Below are 26,455 nucleotides of genomic sequence, written 5' to 3'. Positions count from 1 at the left end.
CTCTATTTTTTCCCAGTAAGACATGGCTGCTATAAACATGCATCCATCTTCTATACCGCTTATCCTTACTTTTTAGTGTGCTGGAACCAATCCCAAATGACGTAGGGTGAGAGGCGGGGTGCACCATAGACGGGTTTCTGTTCAGCAGTTTTGGGCCGTTCTTGAATTTTAATTTGCATACATTCACTTTTGTGCTGGGAAAAAAAAAAAAAACAATCACATTATGTGGTTACTTTGTTGTTTGCGTCCAAACCGCTGTTGTATCATAGTGGATCTTTTATACATGCAATGTATAAAATGAATTATGTTAAGAGCATGTATTTTGCACACATGTAAGCATTTTATCCATATTTAAAATGGTATTTTTGTCAAACACCTGGTTAGGAAGCATGTGGTCCTATGTGAGCCCCCCAGTGGCATTAAAGAATTGTGCCCCCCCCCCTCATTTATGTTGCCCATCCCTGCTATAAAGTGGTGCCTTAGTACCCCCCAGGTTTTTCGTGCAAACAGTCTCATCGGTCCACAATTATTTTCCTCTACCGCTTTCATTACTGTGTGTGTGTGTGTGTGTGTGTGTGTGTGTGTGTGTGTGTGTGTGTGTGTGTGTGTGTGTGTGTAAAAAGATCAAGCGACATGCAACGCCCCTAACAAATGTGACGTGGCTGATATATTACAAGCACGCTGATGTGTTTTGGCTCACTTCAAATTGCTGAGCACAAAAGGAACAAATCAGTCCTGAAGGGACAAAAGACAAGTGTTCATTATAAAAAGCTGCAATGAATTACAGCGAGTTGTCACGAAGACCATCTCAGCTGGCACAACACGGTCAGTAGAGTCACACTGACGTTGACTACTTTAGGTCGTCGACCATCCATCCACATTATCATCTTCATTAAGGTTGCGGGATGAACTGAAGCCAATCCCAGCTGACTTTGGGAGAGAAGTGGGGTGCACCCTGGACTGGTTAGCAGCCAACAAACAATCGTTCGGGATGTTTGGCGATTCAAACCGGGATCTCCTGCCTGAACGGGTGTATCAAATGATTTCACTGTGTGGCCTCCATTAAGCGTATATTGTGATAATAATAACAATAAATTGATGGCCTGATTTATGATACCTTACATTATTTTACAATTGCTGAGTCAATTTGACTTCTATAGAGGAGGCCCGTGTGAATATTGAACAGGCAGGGACTCCCGAGTGTACCAAGTGTGCTTCAAAAAGTTGGCCATAACCCGATACTCGCGCTCAAAGCATCCGGTTGCAAATCATCAACTTCACATCACTCCACTCTCTTTGCATACTTGTTGAGGACCTCCTCTCAAATTGGGACTTCCTCCCCTCCCGCACAATTTGCTTTCATTTGTGACGCTGATTCCTTGAAGCAACATCAAAACACCAGCGCTGGAAAATAAAAGGCACTCATTTGTGGACAACGTAGCTCAACTCACTCACATTAAAAATAAAGAAAGAAAAAGAAAAAGAAAACAAAAGAAGGTGAATTGCCACGTGTGCTTTGACCCGTTGGCACAATGAGGTCTGATGAGAGCGCTCAACACTTACAAAATGTTCAATAGGCGTCACTTAAGAGAACAATCAGTTTCAAAGCAATTATTATGCATGCTGCAGCTATTTGCATGACGCTGATGGGGTGTGGCAATTGATTATTAAAGTAAATAAATAAAAGCCTTTAACTTGCTCCTAATGAATGTAATGAAGGGCCAAAAGGAAACAAATAGTTTGAAATTGCAGTGTTAGGTCATTTTATTCATCGCTTACTTGACCGGTCGCTATAGCGCAAAAAAAAAAAAAACCGCACTGATAGGGGAAAAAAAACTGACGAGAAACTTTAAACCGCACACTTTCAGTGAGAAGAATCATGTCACACAGCCATGTCAAACATGAGACTTTCTTCTCTATAAAACACTCTTAAAAATATGCATGACAAAAAACAATAACAACTTACCGAACGTGTTGAGAGAAGTTACGAAGCTGCAGACTTGAGAGACTTGTGACTAGAGAGATGCTCTACCTGCTCCGAGCGAGTCCCGGCGGGAAAGAATCAGGAATATTATACACACATGTAGTCCCTCCCTCCATCATAACGGTGATCCTCTCCAAATCCTCTTTTCCCTTCTGCCGTGGATTCATGCACCTCACACGCAGCAGCTGCTCTCGAGCGCACAGGTGTCAACTTGCAAGCGTCTTTATGGTCATCGCGGTGGAAATAACGCCACTGTTTTATGATTAGTTTCATGATTATTTTTGTTTTATGCAATAGGCAGTATCGTGACCATGAAGCCACAAGATTAGGTACACCTGCGCAGTGTTAATCAAAACACGCTGTGGGCTATACAGACACATTAGGTGCACGTAAATTAATAGATTTACACGTCATTTAAAACAGAACACATTTTTTCACACGCACACACGCACGTACATTAACATTTTGGACAGGTGTAGCCAATGGAGTAGCCAGTCAATGTATTTTTTTTTACCAAAAAAAAAATAAAAAAATGTAGACGATACTGACCAACTGGCAAATTGTTCTGTCCTTGTTTGGTAGAATTGGTTAAGGTATTTTTATCAACCACATTTGTGTGAGGATCAAAGGTGCCAATTGTCAAATAGTTCAGCTTTGGCTGCATCTGTGCTAAAGTTGCATATTGTCATTGTAGAACTTCTAAAATATTGTGTCATGGTGCTGCAAAGACTTTCACACAATGTTACCCATTGGAAACTTACTAACCAATGACTTCAAACATCCTAATAAGAATCGGAAACTTCTTGGAAACCTTCCTCCCGCAAATGACATTTATTCAGTCATTATTCACCAAGATGATAGATGTCTGTATTTAGTGCAATCGGTCTCATAGATCCGCTGATATTTTCCTCTACTTCTCTACCACTTATATTACTGTATGTGTGTGTAGAGAGAAAAAAAGTGGCATACATAGTCCAAATCTAAACAAGAGGAATATGATACAATCCCAAACAAATGGTAAATAAATCTACTGTCTGGTTCCCAAACTGTTTCAAAACCTGAAATAAGAAAAATACAAGAAAAGCCATTTTGCTATGAAGCTCTTTAGTGGCAGTTTTGTCTATGTTTGAACAGTGCAATACAAATTGTACTGCTAAAACCATTACCGGTAAATGTGAATTGTAGAGTTCAAAAGCTATAACAGTATAACTCCAATTTTTATTTATTTTATTTTTTTTTACTGGCGGTATTCTGAGTCATGGATTCTTGCCGAGCACTTGGTCCAGTTTAATGTTCATGATGGCCCTCTGTAAGAATTTAAAGCACTTCATGTAAGGCAAGAAAACATATGGAGATGGTGGTTAAATAGTATTTTTTTCCAGTTACAGCTTGACACTCCTGTTTTAAAAAATAAATAAATAAATAACTGCAGTGTGACTGTCATGATTGCGCACACGCCTGTGCTTGCTCAATATCCAGTATACGGTACGAGACATATCGTCTTCCACATGCAACCCGCCGACCCCGCCGGCACATGTACGTTGAGCAGTCTCCTGCGAAATGAGAAATTTGCTTCAGCACATCTTCAAGCCACCTGCTTACCCTCGATAGCGGCACCAGATAACGGAGGAGGTTTATCTCTCCATTTGCTTATTTTTCACTTTATTAGTTTTTTTTTTTTTTATTTACAAGCTTTACAGGGCTCGGATATGGACCAGATTAGGCCTCTGTCACTCTCCCGCCGAACACTTGCAAACCATCTGAAACACCTTGTGGCTCCATGATAATTCTCTGACCCCCGGTTCAGCGTTTGTTTGAATTAGAAAGTGCACGCTTCAAACCTCCCGACAGCCACTACTCTTAACGGTAAATCTTCAGATGCAGGGGTAAAGAGATGCGTGTCTGTAAGTGTTAGGGCTTAAGTATGGGGGAGGGAGTCAAGTCCATGGTGAGAGGCGTGAAGAAGTACCAGAAGAGGTTCGGGCTGCCTTTTCTCAAGACCCCGCATCGCATCGTTTTGATGGGCCTCAGCAGCAAACGCGGGGCCCCCCGGGGGACACACATGGGCAACACGTCGAGGGCAAAAGGCGAGGCTATGACTTATCGCCATGTGGAGAGCGAAGCGCGCTCCCGTGTTGGGACGAAACTGAGTAAAAGCGAGGATGAATGTGGGCCAGATCTGCAGCAATGCTGTTTCAATTAGATGGCCGAGCAGTTCAAAGTGCATTTTTGCTCCGCACGTGGACGCTATCACCACATTGCCCCATGCTTTTTTTTTTTTCTATATATTATGCACCCACCTTTTACCTTTTTCCCAGTCCACTGTCTATGCCTTGGTTGTATTTTCCTATAAACAGAAAGCGAAAGCCTCGCTATCAACCTTCAACTCGGACGGTAGGAACACTCAGTAAATAAATGATCTACCCATTTCACGTAATGCAACGCTGAATGAGGTGCATTCATGTCATCAGAGTTTACGCTGGGCTAAAGGGAATTGAAAGTGACGGGTGCTGATAAGACGTGAGACAAAACTGTCATGGTTGCGGGGTAGAGCACCCAAATGCAGGGGGCTTACTGAACAAAAAAAAAAAAAAAAAGATTAACAAAAAACTAGCATAAAAGAAGTCCTGAAAAATCCCAAACTCAAAGTAACAAAGAAACACTAGGAACACTATGGCTGGAATGCACACACACACACATATATATATATATATATATATATATATATATATATATATCCCATTAAAACATCATGCCACCTGCAAAATTAGATTTGGACATTAGTGTATGAACGTAATGTACGAAGTAGTTCAGGCAGATCCGCTCTTGACTAAGTCGAACCTGCCTCGTTGTCATCAGGAATTGCCTGAAATTTAGCATAGCTAGGATAAAAAAATAAATTAAAAAAAAGCGCTTCCCGCTCGACACCTATACCGAATAAAAATGCTTTTGTTTTACATTTAGCCTACATCAAGTGAGAGCAAACGCTGTTTCATCTGTGTAGATTCTCGCTCTCTTTTTTTTTTTTTTTGTGAGGCTAGCTATTATGAAAAGATGAGACTAAATGCCATATGTCCTCAACAGGCAACAGAGCCATAACATATTATGAAAGCCAACTTACGTCTTTTATTTATTGATTTATTTTTTTAAACAGTCTTATTTTCGATTGCTTCTTCATTTTTGCTTCTTATTCCAGCAAACAACGACAGGCGTCGCATGCTACCGGTTCCTTGTAGCTGCACTTCTCTCCCACTGTAAAAAATGACGTGTTGGCTCAGCGTTTAAAAAGAACAGACGTGACGGATATTTTTAAAGTTCTGTATTTCAGTTCAGCTAGTGGTGAGTACATGCCACAAGACCTAACTAACTAAGTAGAAATATTATTATTAGTATGATTATTCTTATGATTACGTGCTGCTTGAGTTGCTACGTTGGCATGCCTTTTGCTTTGAAATACCTCGTTGATGGTTTCCTCATACGAGTCTCTCAGATCGCCGATGACGATATTCCGGCAGGTTCTGGACCAGGGCACCAGGTTTGGCCGCAGGTTGATTGCTGCAATTTCAGTCGGAAGTGCGAGCCTCCGGCTTAGGTCTCCTCGCTTTTCGCAATCCTGGGCTGTGTTTGATGGACATGATGAGTCTGATGGTGATGGGGTCGGTATGCCATTTCTCCCCTTCCTGCATGAATAATAATAATAATAATAATAATGCATCAGATTTATATGATGCTTCTCTGGAACAGACTCAAAGCACTTCACAATGGATACGTTATTCGTGCACTCGCACGTTCACACTCCGGTGGCGGTAAACTACGTATGTAGCCGCATCTGCCCTGACGGAAGCGTGGTTGCCAGCGTGCGCCTACCGGAGATTCACAGCGAGCCGTACACCAGCGCGAGTGGCACTGGAAGGATGCGAGTCGCTGGAATTGCTGTAGTAGACTTTAGTTGAGATAACGCAAGTAATTATGATCAAAGAAAATGAGAAAATCAGATTAGGCTATATCCATTTGTGATCGATTTTACAAAGGCAACGCATATTGTAGCTTAAAAGAAAAATGTGTTTTTATTGTTCCACTCGGTTTTTCAAGTGATCCCGTGTTGAAATTTGGTTGTGACTTTAATCGACTTCTGTCAATGACTGCCTCCTTCACCGGAGTGTCGTAAGTAGATCCAGATGGCCAGTTCTTATTCTTTTCTCATTTACCCATTTTGGACCTTCCAAAGATAGCACTGACAGATGATATTAATGGGCTTTTATTAGCATTGTCCCGACTGCAGCGGATTTGTAGAAGTAGAGGGAAGGAGGGAGGGAGAGAGCGAGAGAGCGAAAGAGAGTAAGAGAGTCCTCCGCCTACAGCTTCTCATAGGGGATCACCACTGTCTTTGATAGCCTGCCCAAATGTGTTCCCCCCATAGAAACTGCCCTGCAGATGTTGTTGCTGTATGCTGACTACAAAGAATGGAGGCCTTTATGAGCCGAGCTTCTATTTTGGGCTTCAGTGTTCCCAAGCTGGAGTGTCCTGTACGAGTACGGACCTAATCTTTCTGCTGTCGAAAAAAAAAACCTCTTGTTTTATTCCTTGCCCGTGGTATTTATAGATGAAAGACCACTACTAATAAATAAAGTGAGGATATATTGTCCTATGTCAGTATCAATAGACCATCACCCTGTTAGGTTTGGGTCTGAAAAAAAAAAAAAAAAAGAGTCTTTGCTCTTGGCACCAGCAGAGAGAAAGCGGGGAAATATGTGTGGCAACTAGATTCATTTTAAAGGGCATGGCCTCACCCGGAGAGAAGCATGACTGTTGCACTGTGAGGAGGCCAACGTCTTAGGGGCAATATTAGCTCTCGATATTATCTTTAATTAAAGTGCCAATCCCCTAGCCGAGTTGTCCAAACACTTCTAAATAGGCCGTGTAAATCAGACAAACATCCTCAATATTCGATGGGTGCGCACTCTTTACTCCGGCCTCCAGATGGTTTTCCTTTCGCAAGCCTTCCGCAGGGGATGGACGCTATGGACAGCCGTGCTCTGTTCCACTCGACATCTTCATCTACCTCGGCCAGGTCTCAAAACAGGGTATGCACTTCTGGAACATTCCCGGGGTCAACACATTCATTCTGAAAAAAAAAATCGATTTGCAAAAATATCTGTCAGTTAACCCCGCCCCCCACCCCTGTCGACGAACGCCATCGGTCGTCTATTGATGATTCGTTATGGGAGCCCAGATTTGGATGCGACGCCGCTGATTACCATCCACAGAATTCAGTGCTGACGTTGATTATAGCTCGAGTCAGAACGGTGAAAACACACTTGATCCTCGGGTCGATATTAGTTCGTCATGAATCTTTGCATCTAAATGATGTAGTACACGGCGGCCCGTCAAATGACTCCATTTATCTCACGACAGCCATCGCCAAACCAAAACCGGTCTTTTAAGCATTACAATCGCTACTGGTCATGGTGACCATGTACAGTCTCATCATTTTGACTGATGAGAAACTTGTAGTCACAGTCTTGACTCATTTTGCAAAACACTGTTTGTTCACCCCCTTGCCCCCCCAGCCCCCGTCCAATCTGGTTATTCCCACCACATATTGACATCGAAGGTCGAGTGCATCTCACGCTGATGCAGATGCGTTTTCATGAGATCTTTAAAACTGTTGTTGTCTAACTCAGATGCTATACAGTAAGTTTATGTTAAGTGGGAGTGACAAGACCCACTAAGAATTATCCCACAAGAGGCTAGAAGGCTTTTTTTTTGTATGAAAACGAATGCACTCCAATGTAGTCAAAGTAAATTCAGTAGACACTGTATGTCTTTTCGATATGTATTTTAGCTCAGCTTCAGAAAACAGGTGAGCCGTGATTGGTCGTTACCTGAGCCCTGAGCAGTCGTCACGCCAGTTTCGGTCGACAGAAGTGACAAAATGGCCGCCCCCGGAGATGACTAAAAACAGGTGGGTTAACTCTTATTCCACATACGCAATATTTATCAGAATGCCTTGTTTCAACTAGTAGGTTTGCATGGAACAAATTCTTGAACTCAAGAGGGAGGGAGAGAACAAGAGAGCAACAACTGATAAGCAAGTAGCCTGGCGCCGGGACGCATATACGACCCTCTTTGTCGTCACCCCCCCCCCCCCCCCCCCCATCCCAACTCACGCACAAACCCCCCCATCCAGTGGCTAACTCAACCGACATCACCGCCCCTTCAGTGGCGTCTTACGGCTCGCTATTCCTCTTCATTAGCGTCCCAGAAGGGGATGCTAGTCATGTAATTAGCAAGAGGAGGCTCCTGCGAAAGCGACGCGCACTCTCATTAGGAGGAGCGAGGGGAGGCCAGAGGGAGGACTACTTGCTGAACGAACACACTCAAGAAGGTGTCAAAAGCAATTCACCAACTGAGTGATCCAAAAAAAAAAAAAAAAAAAAATCTCTCCCTTAAGTTTGTATTAAAAAGCACAATGTCACCATTTCCCTGGGGACCTGTTGAAAACAGTGTTAGCGCCACTTCATCCCTGATAACAACATCAGCCCAAAGTAGTGTGCCTGTTGTTCGCTGGAGACAGCCTGTGATGAGCTTGTGGCTCCAAGGATGGCTTATCAGGGCGATGAGAGGAGGAAAGGAGTTGCCTGTCAGTGGACGCTTTTCACTAGTAACCTAATTTTGCGCCCTGATTCATTTATATCGTACACACAACCATTGGCACTGTAAGAGAGGTATTCATTGGTTGTTGTATCAATAATACTATGAGGTTTGAAATTTTGAAAAAATCCACATAATTCATACCAGATTCCTGTGACGGCATTATGACGATATGGTATTGATGACGGCTAAGATTCAGAAAACAGGTCAGCCATGATTGGTCGTTGTGAGCAGTTGTGATGTCATTTTCAGTGGACAGGAGACAAAATGGCCGCCCCCAGAGCTGGCTAAAAACGAGTGGGTTAAACGCAATATTTATCAGAATGCCATGTTTCAACAAGTGGGCTTGCATGGAATATAGTCTTGAAAAAAATATGTTTGGGTTGACTTCCGCTTTAAGAAGCAAGAAGAAGTAAGAACCAATCACGGCTCACCTGTGCCCTGAGCAACTGTGATGCCATTTTCAGTCGACAGCAAGTGGCAAAATGGCCGCTCCCTGGATATTAACTCAACTATTCCACAAACACAATATTAATCAGAAGGCCGTGTTTCGACTTGTGGGCCTGCATTGAACATATTCTTGTCAAGGACATTTTTGGGTTGACTTCCCTGTTGAATCAAATCATGATTGTTTTAGTCCAAATCAATGGAGGTGGTGTACACAGGCACTGTCATTAAAAAAAAAAAAAGTCACTGTCACTGTCCTAGTGCTTCTGTAAATAACAGTATGATAGTGGTTGAACACAAGACCATTGTGGAGTTGCTTGGAACCATGTCTTATTACGTTTACTACTGGAATGCTGATTGGTTGTCTACCAAAAAAATATTTTCCAGAACTGCGACTTCTTTGTCTGCTTCATGGCCCCCAATCACTTTGCTCTACTCTGTTCAAATGTCATTAGAGAACAAAAAAAAAAAAAAAACTATATGTTCCAGAAAGTAAAAGCATGTCCATGTTTTATCTGCACATCTCTGCTTAACTTGATTTTGAACTGAGAGACTCTGTTTGTAAAATAGAAGGACTGGGAAAGCTCAAGTTCCCCTATACTTTCACTCAACTACACACACACACACGCACAGACACACACACATTTTTCATATCATGGCTGTCTGGCAAGTAGGTGTGTCTTTGTTTGGCTCTCAGCGTCATGTTCCCGTTTCCAACCGCCGGCCGCCTCCACTCATCCACACCTCACTCAGCCCCTCTTGCACTCCCACACCTCACTCTGTGCTGAAAGCTATTTTTAGAGCACACTTGGTTTAAAGATGTCAGGTCGGTACTATGCAGAGGATTTTTTTTTTTTTTTTTTTTTTTTTTTTAAGGAAAACAGTCTGTTTCTGGTTTTGACCCCATATTATTTCATTTCCTACTCGGAAGCTCACTTTCTTTGACCTGTCTTGGTTGAACTTTCCCTAATACCATTTCCCTTCTCTGTGTCTGCATCCACGTGGTCTGGGTCTGTCATAATATATTTAAAAACCCTAACAGAAAACTCATGTTTGCATTCACAACCCCCATACCCCACTTTTTTTTTTAAGATCAAAACAGTTAAGAAAGATTTTAAAGTTTGGATCGCCACAGGATGCTAATCTACAAAAAAATATATATATATCGCCATAAAATCGCCTTGTACATACTAAGTTCTGATTTTTTTCCAAAAGTTAGTTTTAGTGAACCAAACACATGAAAAAGCCCTCATTTACTTACATATTGGATGTATTTTGGTTCTAAACAAGCTGCTTTATGTCTCTAATTTTAGTTGACATGGCATATATGGTACCTACTTAATTAGACCTCCATCAAACTGTGCTCATATTATGCCGATTCATTCAAGAGGCTTAAAAAAAGAAAACAAAAAAAAGACACTGAGACAATGTTTTATGGAAAACGTGCTGTTCTGACATTCTAACTAGGTTATCTTACTAAAGTAGTTAGAAATTCAAGCTCTGGTATAAGGGTTGTAAAAAAAAGAAAAGTTGTAACAAGCTTGATATGAGAGCTGTAGCTTGTCACACGGCTCAACTGTGCCCTCTATCTGTGATTTTCGGAAATACAAACAAGGCAAAAAAAAAAAAAAAATACACCAAGACAACAAATGTGAGTTGATGCAGACATTAGACACTAAAACCAACAAAAACTAACACAAACAACAATGTGACATATGGAATGCAATCACTTAATTTACCACCTAGTTACTTGTGCCCCCCCCCCCCACACCATGTGTTAACACTTTACTCCCCATACAAGCATGATGACAGCGTCGCTCTGCCCCTTAAAGACTCACTTTGGAATGCTGCGGTTTCCCCCACGTTGGGGTGTTTTGTGTCCTTACTCGCAAATAAAAACTGGCATAAAAGTGACTCACTCCTTTGCTTGTTTGCAGCCTGTCGATGGACTACCGATGCTGTCATGTTTTCAGTACACAAAAGGGCACTTCCTGTTTTATATACAGTGGAAACTCCAAGGCCGAGTTGCCGCTCATCCTCTCAATAATTTTCCCCATAAGGCCGAATGGAAATAGGAATGATAAGTTCCAGGGTCAAACCTTATTTCATTTAGACCGCCCCCGCCCTTCCTTTGAAATGTTTATAATAATAACCTAGAATAATAGTTGAAACGATAACTCGACTACACACTATGAGCCCAAAACACTTTAATATTCAAACTGATGTTACATTAGACCGTAAATAGATGGCTTAAAGATGATTCAATTCAAATAATGCACCTGAAGCAACCCAGGCTAAGCTTATAGCTCCTCCGTGGCAAACACATTTCTTAATCCATCAGTCGAATTGCATTTCTTCAACAATACTTTCCTGACACCAATTATTACTCACGCGTTTCACACAATTTGTGGCATTTTATGACGTTGCAGAAAAATAAGCCAATATGTGAATTTTGTTTCGCAAATAGGTAAGGTAAAACAACAAAACAAAGTGTTTACATCCGCTTATTACTTCTTTCTTTCGTCATTCGCGTATACAAATAAACAAAACAAAAAAAGTGTCACACGTCTAAGAGAAAGCAAAACTTCAATGCTGGCTGAAGATTAGCCCCAGTAAAGTAAAGTTGTCATCAAACTAGACGATTCCAAACGTGTTAACGTTGCAGAAACATATGCTTGAATTTTGAATGTTTTGACTCGATAAATGACACTGTATTTGTGGCATACACATTCAAAACCAGCATGGACCAGCTTTAGGCCTTCCTTCATTTGTTCTTAAAATACCTTCCTGCAAATGACACATACTGTTTGTGCACAAAGGTGTCAAGAAAGTGCAAACGTTTAGCCACAGGTGCTTCTACTCAACGGGCAGATAAATGGACCTGGATTTGACACCCCTGTTTGTGCATTAGCAGCATGGTAGCTAGTTGTTAGCATGCCTACTTCAAAGTTCTCCCTATCTAGAGTTTGCATGTTCTCCAGGGACTCAGCTGCTTCCTCCCACATCCCATAAACATCTAAAGCCAAGACACAAAAATCTTCATAAGTGTGACTGTGAGTGTGAACGATCATTTGTCTACGTGTGCCTTGTGATTAGCTGGCAACAAGCCCAGGGTGTACCCTGCCTTTCGCCCAAAGTCAGCTGGGGTAGGCTCCGGCCGGCTCAACCATTACCCCAATAAAGTGTTGGAAAAAATGGATGGAATTGTTGCTGGGGTTTTGTGCATTCCCCGCTCTCATTTTATGAATAAAGAGGGCAACAAAGTCCTCAATGAGCTCGCCTCTGCCTTGAACCACAGAGCCCTCCAGTGGCCAGAGATGGTACTATCTCTTCTCATGAATAGGATCAATAGGCAAGCTCCCTTTATTAGATCCAGATTTGACCGTCTCAAGGCACAGATGAATGATTTTTGTAGTCTGCCGAGCAGCCCATGTCGAGTTCAGCCTGTCAGACATGTCTGGGAGGGGGTTTGCGGAGGTGGAAAGAGAGACGCGGGCCTCAAAGTGAATGCTTTGAGAATGTGGGGACGGGGGTTAAAAACCTAAAACCTGAGAGCCCGGCTCAAGCCTGCATCCTTGCAGGGAACAACACGTTTCTTATTGAGGAGGGCCGGCCAGATCCAAATGAGAGGTGACAGCATATTCATTTCACCCTGTGTTTTTTCTTTAAAACGCCGCTGAATGACGAGCAGTGGCAAGATTTATAATTCAGGGGAATGAGTGAGAATTACTAAAAAGCACAGGAGCAATCACTTTTTGGCTTTATTCCGTGTTGTCCACGAATAAATGGAGTGATTTTGAATTGGTCTAAAATGAGCACTTTGTTCGCTGGCTTACAGCAGGATCTCACACTTCAAGACGACGCAAGTGGGCTCTCACGCGCACGACAAATGCTATGGAAACTGTTAGGACGTTTTCAGGTGAGCAAAATAAATATTAAGTCGAATTCACAGTGATGCTGCATTTTTACTCTTGTACTTTAACAATTTTTTTTTTCTTAAGTATGTGCTTTTTTTTTTTTTAACTTTTATTAATAAAATGTGTCGAATCAGTACTCCTACGTGTACCCATGTCTTAATTTGCACAAGTATCAGCACTTCTCCTGGCGCACAGAATGGGAGTACTTTTGCCAACTCTGGCGATTTCTAACGCACATACACACACACACACACACACACACACACTGAGAGCATAACGAACACAGACCGCTGCATTGCACTGCGTCACGCCGTCACGTGTCACTCTCCAAACATCCTCTCGTCGGAGCTCGGCCTTGAAACCCGCGGCGTTGAACGCCGCCGCGTGAGGTCACGTCGTGGACGCACGAGCTGATGAGTGGCAGCACATCGGGAGGCATCGGGTGGTCGTTCATTTATAGGGATGCTATTACCTCCATAAATGCTCGCCCCATAAAACGCCCTGACTCGCTTTAATTTAATACTTCCCCCTTGCTAATTATTACACACACACACAGGCGCTTCGTCGGAGCAACGTCTGGGCTACGTGTGAGCCAGTTTCAAAGAAAATGTTTGGTCTGAATTTTGTTTTATTGGCCCGATGTTGGGGACGGACTTCAAGGAGGATCGCTTTTGTTTCATGCTTATTGGACACTTCATTAGGTACCCCTGCACTCATCTAATGACATGCAAAATACAATAGCGGTATGCTGTATAAAGGATCGAGACAAACTCAATGTTAACACCTTGTCGTGTGCTGAACTATACAAGAGGATCCTAGTTGCTCTACCTAATAGAGAAATTGGCCTTTTATAGTTCCTTTGAGGACAAAACAGTAATTACAGTGAATGCCCGCTATATCTTGGTTTGTCATTTGCACCCCGGATATATTTTGGATTTTTAAGTGATTGTTTTCATGTTTGTTTTTTTTAATAATGTACAGGCAATTACGAATTTGGAGATGTGAGCCTTTAATGCAGCAACAATACCAGGAGTACTGATTTATGCTCTGTTTCTAGGTGACCGTAATATCAATGCTAACTTCCGTTAGCCCATCAACAGCGTTTCACATTATCAGTTAGCATTCAGCTAGCCGAAATCAACAGTTGAAATTGCACGGTTTGGCCCAACATTTTGGTGTTGAAACACACAATGTTTAATTCTCTTTTGTTTTATGATTCAGTTTTACCGTGAACTTCAACTGGGAGTGATAAATAAAAATAAGCAGCTTGAAGCAAGCATGACTGGGTTCTTTGGTTGAAGAATTGCGGAAGCAAGGCAGCGAAAACAGGTGCGAAGGAATACTATCAAAAGTTATGTTTTAATCATCTTAAATGTGTTTAAAGTGTGTTGGGGGAAGTAAAACTATATAAAAATGATTTTAGTATTTTTTTCTAGTGCAGATATTATAATGTAAATATCTATGACTATCCCCCGTGACAAATGGGGGCTCACCGTGGCGCAGAGAGGCTAGTGAAGTAGAAAGGAGTTCCCTACAAATTTCACGAGGCATCTACCAACTTGGATCTTTTTAAAGTTAAACTGATAAGAATGTTAAGCTAAGAAAGTCCATGTTGTTCCCTGAAAAGATCTGACATTGGGGAGGAGGGCCCGGCCTTCTCTGGTGCCACAGTGCCATTTGCTCCCTCCCCGAGGAACAAAAAGAGGGCTGGGACGGCCTGGATCTCCATCTCTGGAACATCTATGGTAGCCCCTTAAACTAAATAAATAATTCATTACAGTTCAGGGTGAGGGGCTTCATTTACTCCAAGCGATGTAATCGCAAGATGTCTGTGTAGGTTGCCCAAATCATCTCAAAATACGTTTTGGATGGAGTCCCGGGAGGAGTAGTTTTGAAGTGTTAGCATGCGAGGAAGAAAGAATGGCAGTGGAATGCACGATGGAAGCTTGTTCAGCAACATTTCATCTGGATGCAAAAACACCTCGCAGCCACGTCGATGTGCAAAAAAGAAAGGAGCAGCCTCAGACAGTTGCAGGTCCTTAATGGAGGAACCAGACCTGCAAGGAATTTGCAAATATTCTCCTTTTCCACTTCTGTACAAAATGCAGCGTTGCCACAATCAGGCTGAACAAACCGAGCTAGAAGTAATCACAGCGGGTCATTTGAACAACCTCCTTATGGCTGACCATTAATCATCATTTAGGCTTGAGGTCAAGGCAGGTCACCGCTAGGGTGAAATGACCTGCGGTGTAGTTTAGAGGTGAGTTCATGGTCACTTTGGGAAAGGCACGGCGGCAAACGGCAAATCGCGCCCTATCCAGAAAGCCTTTCCATAAGGTCACGTAAAGCAAGATGTTCGATCAACGTAGATCATAGGATGCCTCTTGCCTCTTTTGCCACATATTGGATAGTCCAGCATTCTGTGATAGCATCAGGCTGCATCTAATAATGCGCTGTATTGAATTAAAAAAAAAAAAAAACATTTTTCCATCCAAGTGGCATGTGGGATCACATGACTCTAGTTGTACTCCTGCCGCAGTCAAGTTCAATCATATGAAGCCGAGGATCAGTTTTGCGCACACACACGGTGCCAGACGACTTATTTTCTTCTTGAGTTCAACGAGACAAGGCAGCAAACAGCATATCACGCACCGCCTGCAATAACAAAGCTCACTTGCAGAACTGCAACGTCAACATTGCGCAATCACTCAACCAGCAAAGATCCTCGATTCTTTGGCAGGGATTTGATCGTCCCCAGATTGGTGATGGCAGCACATCAACGCGCCCCGTCTTGACTGACTCAACTCGTTTCCGTGGCAACATCAAAGCACAGCAAGCGTGACATTCAAATGGCTTGTTTTCCTGCTCCTTCCGCAGTTTGATCACATGACGGCAGCTTGAAGATGTGATGCCAGTGCAGTGCCTCCAATGTCTTGTTTTCGCTTTTCCCCGAGGCGCAACGGCAAGCGGCATTTCTGTCACAGTGATATTTCAAGTTACTTATCAGCGGTGCTGCGTCCGGTATCATGATGGCGTGATAGCAACGTAGCGCCTCATTATTTGCAGATGTGCGGCAAATTTTGGTTCCCGCACTTTGTCTAGTCAGCAAGCAGCACTTCATGCACTTGCCTCGACTATTGTGCGCCTCCTTCTTCCATCGTTGAGTCCAATGAAGTGAGTCATCACCGAGCAAATTTGCCGACATGTTGTTTTCTTTTATTCCCGAGTTCAGCGAGGCATAGCAACAAGTATTATATCATGCACTGTCTAGAATCAAAAGACTTATCCTCACATCGAGCGGAAAATGAAAAGCAGTCCGTCGAACTTTGTGTCCGTGCAGTTGGAACACGTGATGCCAACTGCCGCACGGCAAATTCCCACTCGCATTTCCGTGCCGCGAGAACCCCGACAGGCATTGTTACCGTGGGTTTAAATTCAACGATAAAAGGTGAACATTGGAACATAAAATTGCCATTGAATGCCTTTCAAAATATTTTTACCGCAGCATTTCGATCAATAATAACACAACATACGAACAACAATTTATCTCTATGGTCTTTTAAGGGGAAAGCAACACAAGCATATTTTTTTCAATAATATGTTCCCAGCAGGCCCACTAGATTAATATTGCGTTTGCGGAAGATGAGTTAAACAGCAAAATCCCCCCGTTTTTAGCCATCTCCGGGGGCGGCTATTTTGTCCCTTCTGTCCACTGAAAATGACATCACAACTACTCTTGACTCAGGTAACGACCAATCACGGCTGACCTGTTTTCTGAAGCTGAGCCCCCAGAGATGGCTAAAAACGAGTGGATTAACTCTTATTCCACAAAACGCAAGGTTAATTGGGAATGCCTTGTTTCAAATAGTGGGCTTGCATGGAGCATATTCTTGAAAAAAAGATGTTTGGGTTGACTCCCACTTTAAGGAATGCGTCGGTTGCAAATGTGTTAGAAAACCTGTGATACAATATCCTGAGGAAGGCAACACAGCAGGATCACGAATGCCATTTTTCACTAAAACGGATGTTGAACTTTCCGCCCATTGTTTGACACTGGGAACAACATTATTGACGCTGTTGTTCCTAATCACTGCATTAGGAAACGCTGCGACAAACAGCGAGTGATGAAAGGAAACCTTTCTAGCAGATGACCTCTCTTGTGGAGGGGGGGGAAAAATACATGCGGGCAATTGAAGAAAGTGTCGTTTTTTTGCATCGGCAAATATGGACTTTTTTTCCTCCCCCCCAGCGACATCGAGTCTCGAGAGCGAGAAGGACTTATTGAATTTCAAAGACATCCTGTGCACTTCTAGGCCCTCTGATAAAATCGCAAATGAACACACACCTCAGTGCAACAAAAATGTCACAAGCGAACCGCCTGTTTCCCGGCGATTGCCCGGCGTGAAATAGCGACCTTGACGGGCCAATAAAAAGGCCACGCATGGGTGAGCGGCCTCGCGCGGATTGCCACCAACACCCCTTTGGTGGAACTCTTTTCTCGGAAGACACGGGCCGGCGTGAAGGAAATGAAGTTAGTGAGCTGAGTGGTCGGGGGTTACGAAGTTTCGAGGTGTGGAGGGAGGGGCGGGGTCATATAAGCAGGAAAAGCGCAAGAAATGGGCTGCTGATAAACTTGTGTCAATGCTGCCGGAATCCCGTAGGACATGTCACCAAGGGGTCGGACAGATACAAGAAATTGCATACGGATGCTCCATGGTCATCAGTTTGGATTCAGCCAGTACGCTTTTAGTCTGAAAGTGGGGAACTTTTGCATGGGTGTTGCCATGATGTGTCGTGACGTATCAATAACGAACCGTTTGTTATTTTATGGTCATTTCATCTGTCTGCATTGAAACTCTCAACTGAGTTTTTTCATGCATACAGTTTTTGAAGTGGAAGTCACTTTTTTGTTTTTTTTTTAAAGAATATGTTCTATGAATGCCCACTAGTCAAAACACGGCATTCTTGAAAATTGGGGAATTGAAAATTTCCCCACTGTGGGATCAATAAAGGCATTCTTATCTTATCTTCTTATCTTCTAATTTATATTGCGTTTGTGGAACATGAGTCATGCAGTAAAATCCACCCGTTTTTGTCCATTTCAGGAGGCGGCCATTTTGCCGCTTGCTGTCGATTGAAAATGACATCAGAGTTGCTCAGGGTTTAAGTAACGATCAATCATGGCTCAGCTTCGGAAAAACAGGTGAAACATTTTCAGTTGACAGAAAGTGGCAAAATAGCCGCCCTCTGTGATGGCTAAACCGGATGAATTTTGCTGCTTAACTGATATCCCACAAACACAACACTAATCAGAATGCCGTTTTCCGACTAGTAAAGGCACATAGAACATATTATTGCAAAGATTTTTTGGGGGGTTGACTTCCGCTTTAATAATTGCAGTCAGTATTAGCACAAAATTGTTAGGCTTCTGTCAGATAGTGTTAGATTAGCTCTCTTTGGTACACATTGGTGACTGGAGCTAGGCCATTATATCTCTGTCACCATTACTATGGCCTTCCTTCTCTATGGCACTCTTGGCACATGTACGAGTTGAATCCGGGTGAGTCACACATTGTCACATATCCTAGGTAAAGTTGCCTAACTTTATTTGGGGTTAATCAGAGTCGTTTTCCATGCTAGCAGGTGTGCGCTGACTCCCATTTCACATGAATTCGAAGGTGATTAGTTTCTTATGAACACAGCCACATTCCAGTTACATAAGCTGTGCACGCTCACCTCTCTGTGATATATACATTTTTTTTATTAATTGAACTTTGAATTTGTTTCTTATTTCGTGACATTTGTAATTGTTACTTGCGGTGTCAACCGTCAAAAAGGCAAGAAAAAAAAAAAAGAAAAAAAAAGGATGTTAAAATGACATCTTTGGTGAGCAACAAGAAGAGTTTTAACACAAAACGTAGCTATACTTGAGTGTGTGTACGTGCGTGCGTGCACGCGCGCGCGTGTGCGTGCGTGCGTGCGTGCGTGCGTGTCCTCTTATTTGACGCTGGAGTGGCCTCACGCTACAGACAAGGGGAGGTTTTTCTCTTGCCGCTCATTGGCCGCAGCTCTCTTTCTCATCTCGGAAACATTTCCATTCATACAACCGCTGCGCTACTCTTTTGAGCAAAATAACTCGCAAAGAAAACAAACAAACGGACGGCTTCGCGTGGACAGGACTTCATTATTTAAAAGTGTGTAAACGGAGCGGGAGGAGGAGGAGGGGGAGGAGTGACACCTCCTGCACCGGCGCGCATTAAACGCAACAGCAGGTGAGTCGACAACGTGAATATTGGAAATGCTGCAGGGTGCACAGATATTTTAAAAGAGGCATGTCGGCACTTTTATTTGATTTTTATTTGTTGTTGTTGTTGTTGTTTTTTTTTTTTGTGGGGGGCGGCAATTCATAATTCCAGCTATAAATCTCGATCATTTTGCACCTTGGAATCGCTTTGTGGGGGTGTGAGGCAACACGGAATGCGATTTAGCAGAGACTCATGATGGATAACTGCGAACGTAGGATGCTTAAAATGTAACACTAGAGGGGTGCTGGCCCACGGGGCTGTCTCGGAGGAAGGTTCACGCCGTTATTCAGCAGAGCTGCCCTGCCTAATTGGGTGCAGATGCCCGGCTCCATTGCGCCTACTTTACCGCGCAGAAATTGGATGCATTTGGGTGGGGTGTGGGGGGGGGGAGTGTGGGGGGCTGCTTTATGAGTTGGCCTACACGAAAGTATTGAAAGCAACGGCTCGTGGGCCATCTCCGGCCAGCGAAATATGATCCAGCCAATGCAACTTTAAAGTAAATCATAAAGCTCGAATGACCTATTAAAACAACCTCAATGTCTGTTTAAACTTGGATGTTCACAAGTTTGAGATGAGCTGGATTTACCGCATGGCGACACCTCATCAGATGGTGAAATTGGGTTGTAAAAGGAGGAAAAGTGCAGTGTCGTTAAGCACTGATCACAGTTCAGTTCAAGCACCATAAATAGTGTTGTTTTATTGTTGTGGGGGCTTCATTGAACATTATTAGTTTGAATCGAGACAAATCCCCCGTCTGCCACGCATTGCTTTTAGAATTGCATTAATGACATGTTTGTTTAAATCATCATACAGTAGAAAGGATTCTTGCGGCTTCCTAACTGTGGCAAAAAAAAACAAAAAAAAAAACGGGGGGACTCAAATGCACCGTCCTCCAAGTGCCCTTTCACCCCCAGACTTTGTAAGCTGCACTTATTAAAGTGAAAAGTGTTTCAATATGTGGTAAGCTTCAGGCTTGGAGGGGGAAGGGGGTCGAGATGCACGATGGGGCCTCGGGTCCACTAACCCCCCCCCCCCCCCCCCCAACCTACTTCACGAGCCGCCACAAATATTTCATCCATGTTAGCGACATTTTAAATAAATGAACAAAACACTGACACCACGTTGCATAATAAACACAAATGTTTACATGAATTGTGTTTTTACGATTTTAACATCAGGGTCCGCTGGTGGACACGCTGCAGCACCCTTGGGCCGCCCCCCCCCCCCCTTCCCGCCCCCTTCTGTCAGGTATACAATCATGTTCCAAACTGTCCCTGACACGTCGTCTTACGTCAAGGTAAGACAGCGCCGCCTCTTTTGTCTGTATTTTCGTTCTTATTCCCTACGAATGAAACATCAACCACAACGAAAAACAAACATTTAAAATAATGAATTGAGGAACGGATATATATTTCCCATGCATATTATTTCTTTTCTCATTTACATGAATCTCCTTGGAAAATATCCGTCTGTGGTATTTGGATAAGGCAATAACAAAAATGACACGATCACAATTGCATTGCAGACAATTAAAGACAACAATAGCGAGCATTCATCTCAAACAAAGAAAACAACTGCCTAAGTATTTTTCTTTTTCCAAACCAATATATTTGAATAAGGCCTCTTTTCATGCTGCCAAGTTTAAAGAAGACTCTGAACGTAGGAATGTTTGGTGAGAAAATACGCTTTTAGAATGAGCCCCCCCCCCCCCCAATTCTTCTTGAATGACCGTGGATGGAAACTTCTTTTTGTTTGAAAATAAACGTTAGATTCTGTTTTATTTTAGAAAAAAAAAAGGCAAACTGCGTAAGCATGTTGCATGCTCGCATTTTTTATTTATTATTATTATTTTTTTTTTTTTGGCGCGCACATCACTCACGGTCAGATTTTGCTCCGAATGTGGCAGAACTATAAGACATGCGTGTCCCACCTCCCTCCTTCGCCTCCTCCTTCAAAAGACTCCACGGTCCAAGCATTTGGTTTTGTTTGGTTAAGGCCAGGCGAGACTGGAACTCTCCAATAAAAATAAATCTCAAATTAATTATGGCCTGGAGCGAGGGGGGCCAGACAGTTCGTGCACATATGCTCCCGACGCCACATTTTTTGGGGGGGGGGGGGGTTGCGAGGGGGTGGGGGGCGGTGGGTGGATTTTGGTATTTGCACTCAGGCCTCCAGACTGGACGCGGCCACGACATGAGAGTCGCATGAATGGCATCCATATTGTAGATTAACCGTGGCAGGATTTTCAGCAAGCACGATCAAATTAGTGATGTTGTTGAATGCAAAACAAATACAAAATCGGTTGCTTTTTTTATTTCGCGTCATTGTATTATTTAATTGTATTCCTTTGATTTGATGAGAGAGACAATACAAATTATTAAGTGTGTTGTTATGTATTACTTTATTTCTAAGCAGAAAGCCAAATACAATAGCGATTTTAAAATACAAACATTTTTCATCGCGTTTGTTTTTGTTCATTTTATGCGCTTAATGTGAAGAAAATTCGAGAACGCATATTTAATTGATTATTAGTATGCTTTTTTTAAATTTCGTTCATACATTTTGCTTTTATCATCCAAAATAAGATGCTGATATGAATGTTAAACTGCAAAAGCAAAACAACAAGAAAGTAACATATTTGTGTTTGTCCTTATAGTTGTTTTTAGTTTTTTTCCCCCAAACGATGAATACTAGTTCTTCAATTATTTGTATTTTATTTTCATCATTATTATTCTCATATTCCATCCAACAATTTTCACTTGTTTGGCCCTTTGGCCTCCCGTCCAGGGGGTCCTCAGTGCACTACTTTACCATGATCATTCAAGGACATGAAGAGATTTATCTTTTCTAATCATGATTTCAGTTCAGATTTATCGGCATACCGTTTTCTCATGAAAAATGACCACTTCCATATAGCTAAAGCCATATTGTCAAAATGCGCTGCATGGGGAGTTCTTGTTAGTGGGCCGGAGCAGTCACCAAAAAAGTCGCCGGCCCCCTGATCTTAAGGGCTGAACCAGATGTAAAAGCAAGACCCCCTTCTACAGCGGAGGGGTCCATGTGAGCCCTCCCCAACTCTGACATGCATGTCCCATACAGTGGAAGGCCCCGTGCATGCACGACGAGCACCACTCCATGCATGTCTGGTGGTGTGTGTGCAGAGGAAGAACTGTCTGCTGGCTGACTCCTAGCAGCGTCAAGCCAGATGTTCTGTGGTTGACTGAGTAAACCAACTTGCATCTGTTTATTGGCCTTCCAAAATGTTTGTTACCACTGTATTCATTATGGTCTTGGGATCCAGCCCGGACCCCCTGTCGCCCTAATAGGCTTCATGGTCAGATCCACAGAGGAAAAACGGTTTTTGGTAAGATCTTGTCTGCTTGGTTAAATTATTATTATTTTTTTTTTTGCTGTCGCTTCATAAAGTACAACTTGCGTAATCTAGTGAGTTATGTATCCATAATTCTTGACAATAATTTATAGGTTAAACTAAACATTTTTTTGAAATGATCATTATATTATCTTTTACATTATGTGTACAATGTGTTTGCTTAATGAAATGTATCATTAGCTTCTTTGCAAAATGGCGCGGAAATATCCACTCAGCAAATATGATTCCTTGTTCTATTAAAAAAAAAAAAAAAAAAAAAAGGGCTTCTGTACCAAATGATGTATTTTTGTGGTTGCAGGCTAGTGGCTACGTTTACATGGACACAATTTCTTTAATCCGATCAGAGTTTGGATTCAAATCTTGATCGGATGCACAGTTTTTATGGACACTAAAAATATGGATCCGATTAGGACTTCTATGTTCATGTATCACACTTTCGATCGAAACAAATTATTTTGACACGCGCAGATTGGCCAAATGTAGCCGAAAGAGTAGTAGAAGAAGAAGAAGCCGTAGCGACATCCGTGTCAACAAAACACCGCTCAGTCCATTTCTACTTCAATCATCAACGTTATTCCACATATTTCTCCTGTTTGAGACGTTACGTTGAGTCAACACTTCCTAATGACCAATTCAGTCTTGCGCCCGCCATGTCTTTCGCACGCTCTACTTCTCCTAGCTTCCGGGAATAACAGAAATGACATCGCAGACATGCACGATAAAGACGGTTAGTTCTGAAATTTCGGAATAAGTGTTTTCACATGCGACGATCGGATTATCAATCCACATAGAACACCCCTCTCGTTCGGAATAAAATTTCGATGGGAATGGACTTCATAGGGTCGGAGCGGGGTGTGGACACGAAGCCTTTTTATTCCCATCAGTCTTTTAATCCGAATGCGTCCATGTAATTGTAGCCAGAGACAGGTGTTTCTCATATTTTGGCACCCTCGTGATAAGATAACCAAAATATTAGAAACGGCTCCCAATATGATGCGACGCAGTTCCACTACCGCTGCAAATACAACAATAAACATCTTGGTCTGACCTTTAATCTCTTCATCAAGGCAACAACTGCTCTTGGATTGGGCAGGTCCATCGAATGTGGTTGATGATTATTCTAGACACAACCATCTAGAATATGACATCTCTCCCTCAAAAGAGCCAAACGATTTTAAAAACAAAATAATACACACGATGGAGACTTCGAAAAGAGGGAGTTGGTATCAAACTGGTCAGTGAAGAGTTAAACAAGGTGTCTCCCTTAATTATACAAGTCTGAGCTGGCCTCAGGCAGGAGAAGCCTTGACCCTTAGCAGGATCCAGATGTGGCGGTCCCAAGGGTGGGGCCCTCAGCCCCGCCAGACCCCCAAGAGGGGAGCAGACAGAGCGGCCCTGCTGCCAGTGGCGCGGTATCAACTTTGAGCTGGCTGCAAACAATATCCATCAACTAGCTGACATTGAATTTAAAAGTATACCGGAGTAACATCTATATTAAAAAAAAAAAAAAAAAAAAAAAAAAAGAGCAGGATGACGGGTTGAGAACCTACAGCATGTGGGCCGAATGCGGTCCGCAAGAGCATTTGATCCGGCCCTCCAATTTTGAAACTATTCCTACATTTAGCGTGGCCCTCTGAGGACATGAACGGACCCACAATTAGAAAAACCCACACATGCACTGCAATATGTGTTCTGGCTTCGAAATAAAAGGCGCAATTGGTGATATCTTTCCATCTTAAAAAACATCTGGCAAATTGACATGTAGTACTCTACTGAGAAAAGTTCACCTTTTTGCAAAGAGGATAATTTGATACATATAGGATTAAATATGTGCGGGGTGGAGATGATCATTTTTGACCATAGAAGAATGAAGCCAGACTTGAAAATAAACGCATTTCCTGCAATGCCACACACGTGTAGAGCAGATTTTTTTTTTTTTTGGGGGGGGGGGGTTGCTGGGTGTCGAATGCATGGATGTGATTTATGGTTTCTCTAGGAAGTCTTCACCTTGACGTGGACGCTTGTAAGGCAAAGAAATATTGCAACAATCACTCTGATTTGTCTTCTTTTGGTGATTTAAAGCCCAGTCACCTCTCAATCATGCAAGCTCACGTTTGGCTTTAAAACACATTTTTTCCAGATGGGATATGTTCAAAGATGTAAGTTAAAAGTATATGTGGCACTATAACTGAGTTTGGCCATTCATTATTATTATAGTATCACTCCCCCACCAGCGCCGATTTGTGTCATTTTTAGAAAGAAAAAAAAAAAAATCAAGTAAAATTGTTCCACAGCAGGCTGCCATCCTGTAAATATTTCCCAGTTAAAAAAAAAAAAACATAACATAACAACGGAATGAACACTCAATTGTTTTGCCTGCTTATCTCCCCCGGACAGTATCCTGCTTTTTTTTTTTTTTTTTTTTTTTTTTTTTTTGAAGGCAGGGCTTTTGGGTGACACACAGCTTCCTTCTCTCAACCTTCCTTCGCAACAACAGCAGCAGCAGCAGCAAGCGAGCACGCAAGCAAGCGGCGGCGGTGACTTCACTTCCCAAATTTAGGAGGAAAGAAAAAAAGAAGGGGAAAAAAAGTGTCTTTCTCCGCGCCACACAAACCGGGACTGGGCTGGAATTAATTCAGGAGCGTGTCATGTTTGGGATACCGTCGGAGTCCACTGAAAGTTGCGCAAAATGGACGGAACTATTAAGGTAAGGGTGGAGAGTGGGGTGTCGGAGATTGTGGGGACCTCTTTTTTTTTTCTCTCTCTCCCAAAGTTGCGCCTCCTTTTTTTGCGTGCGTGAGCTGGGACCTCTGCACTGAGGACCTTTTTCTCTCGCTGTTCCCTTCAAACCATCCCCCTTCGTCTTTTTTTTTTTTTTTTTTTTTAATCATAATTTCCGAGCGTTGCGAGGATGTGCGTCGACGCTTGACTCGCACGTTGGATTTCTGAGGAGAGAGCGCGCACATTACGCACATCTGGAGCGGCACCTATTTTACGCTGCAATTCACTTTTTAAAGTTGTCTTTTCATGTAGGTAAGGTCTTCTCCTCGACTCGAAGCTTGTTGTTGTTGTTTTTTTTTAAGTGTGACCGGCGGGACAAATTATGTGAGTGGAATGTATACACGCCGGAGATGAGCTGCGCAACTGCGGTGTCTAAGGTGACGGGTCCAAACGAAGACTGTCATCGGTGGCATTAATGTGATGGTTCGATCATCTCAAAGGCACTCGTAGATTGTTATTAGTGTCACGCATTTATTTTATTTTTTTTTTCCGTTTGAGGGGGTGTTGTGTGTTGTTTAAGGAAAGCTGTTATTTGGCAACGTGCAAACTTGCAACACTTTAAAACCGCACCTCACAAAGTGTTCTCTTTGTCAGAGTTACACAACTAGAGCTCCCCTTATGAAGTGTTTATAAATTAGTTCCTAACTAGTTGGTGAATGCGTTATCGCGACAAAAGTCACACAAGTGCGGCAGTTAACAGGCAGGCTGTTAAAATAAATTGCCTATTCATAAAGCTTAAAAGTATATCAGATAATTTATTAAATGTTAAGGGTAACCTCGTTGGAAATGAGTATATGGTGAAATTGGTAGTCATCAGGAGTGCTGGGCTGAATTAACGTTGGCTACTGCACCTCCCCCCTCCTCCTCCTCCTCCCCCTCTTCCCTTCTAGACAGTCACATTCCACATGGCTGCGGATGCTTCCAGATGTTTGAATGGCAAGTCCCTCTCTTGGCTAACTACCTAACAAGTGTCATC

General features: G+C 42.7%; 2 protein-coding genes and 1 long non-coding RNA gene across 13 annotated transcripts in view; 2 read left to right on the top strand and 1 right to left on the bottom strand.

The window, feature by feature from the left end:
* Nucleotides 1-6,368, bottom strand: part of ets1 (ETS proto-oncogene 1, transcription factor) — a 49,507-nt gene extending 43,139 nt beyond the window's left edge. Inside the window, exons 1-4 of one of the 6 annotated variants that reach the window (XM_086034932.1) lie at nt 6,193-6,368; nt 5,442-5,664; nt 1,305-5,236; nt 70-194 (exon numbers count right to left, since the gene is read on the bottom strand). In XM_086034932.1, coding sequence (XP_085891058.1) covers nt 70-194; nt 1,305-1,391 — 212 coding nt within the window. In that variant the 5' untranslated portion in view covers nt 1,392-5,236; nt 5,442-5,664; nt 6,193-6,368. Of the gene's footprint in view, nt 1-69; nt 195-1,304; nt 5,665-6,192 lie in introns of those variants that run through there. The other 5 variants (XM_086034933.1, XM_086034931.1, XM_086034934.1 and 2 more) reach the window with 5 other exon arrangements.
* LOC147144398 (uncharacterized) lies at nt 5,868-13,047 on the top strand. Its single transcript, XR_015087354.1, has 3 exons — nt 5,868-7,068; nt 7,830-7,949; nt 12,924-13,047. It is a non-coding gene; the product is annotated as an uncharacterized LOC147144398 (long non-coding RNA).
* A 7,513-nt stretch (nt 13,048-20,560) lies between these two features.
* Nucleotides 20,561-26,455, top strand: part of fli1 (Fli-1 proto-oncogene, ETS transcription factor) — a 32,576-nt gene continuing 26,681 nt past the window's right edge. For 3 of the 6 annotated variants that reach the window (XM_086036484.1, XM_086036482.1, XM_086036480.1), the window contains exon 1: nt 25,150-25,405. In XM_086036484.1, coding sequence (XP_085892610.1) covers nt 25,388-25,405 — 18 coding nt within the window. In that variant the 5' untranslated portion in view covers nt 25,150-25,387. Of the gene's footprint in view, nt 20,605-25,148; nt 25,406-26,455 lie in introns of those variants that run through there. The other 3 variants (XM_086036479.1, XM_086036478.1, XM_086036483.1) reach the window with 2 other exon arrangements.

Source organism: Filicampus tigris, chromosome 7 (assembly GCF_054856515.1).
Source record: "Filicampus tigris isolate MCC_2025a chromosome 7, RoL_Ftig_1.0, whole genome shotgun sequence".
Lineage (NCBI taxonomy): Eukaryota > Metazoa > Chordata > Actinopteri > Syngnathiformes > Syngnathidae > Filicampus > Filicampus tigris.
Note: the sequence above shows the minus strand (reverse complement) of the source record. Positions and strands in the feature narration are given on the sequence as shown.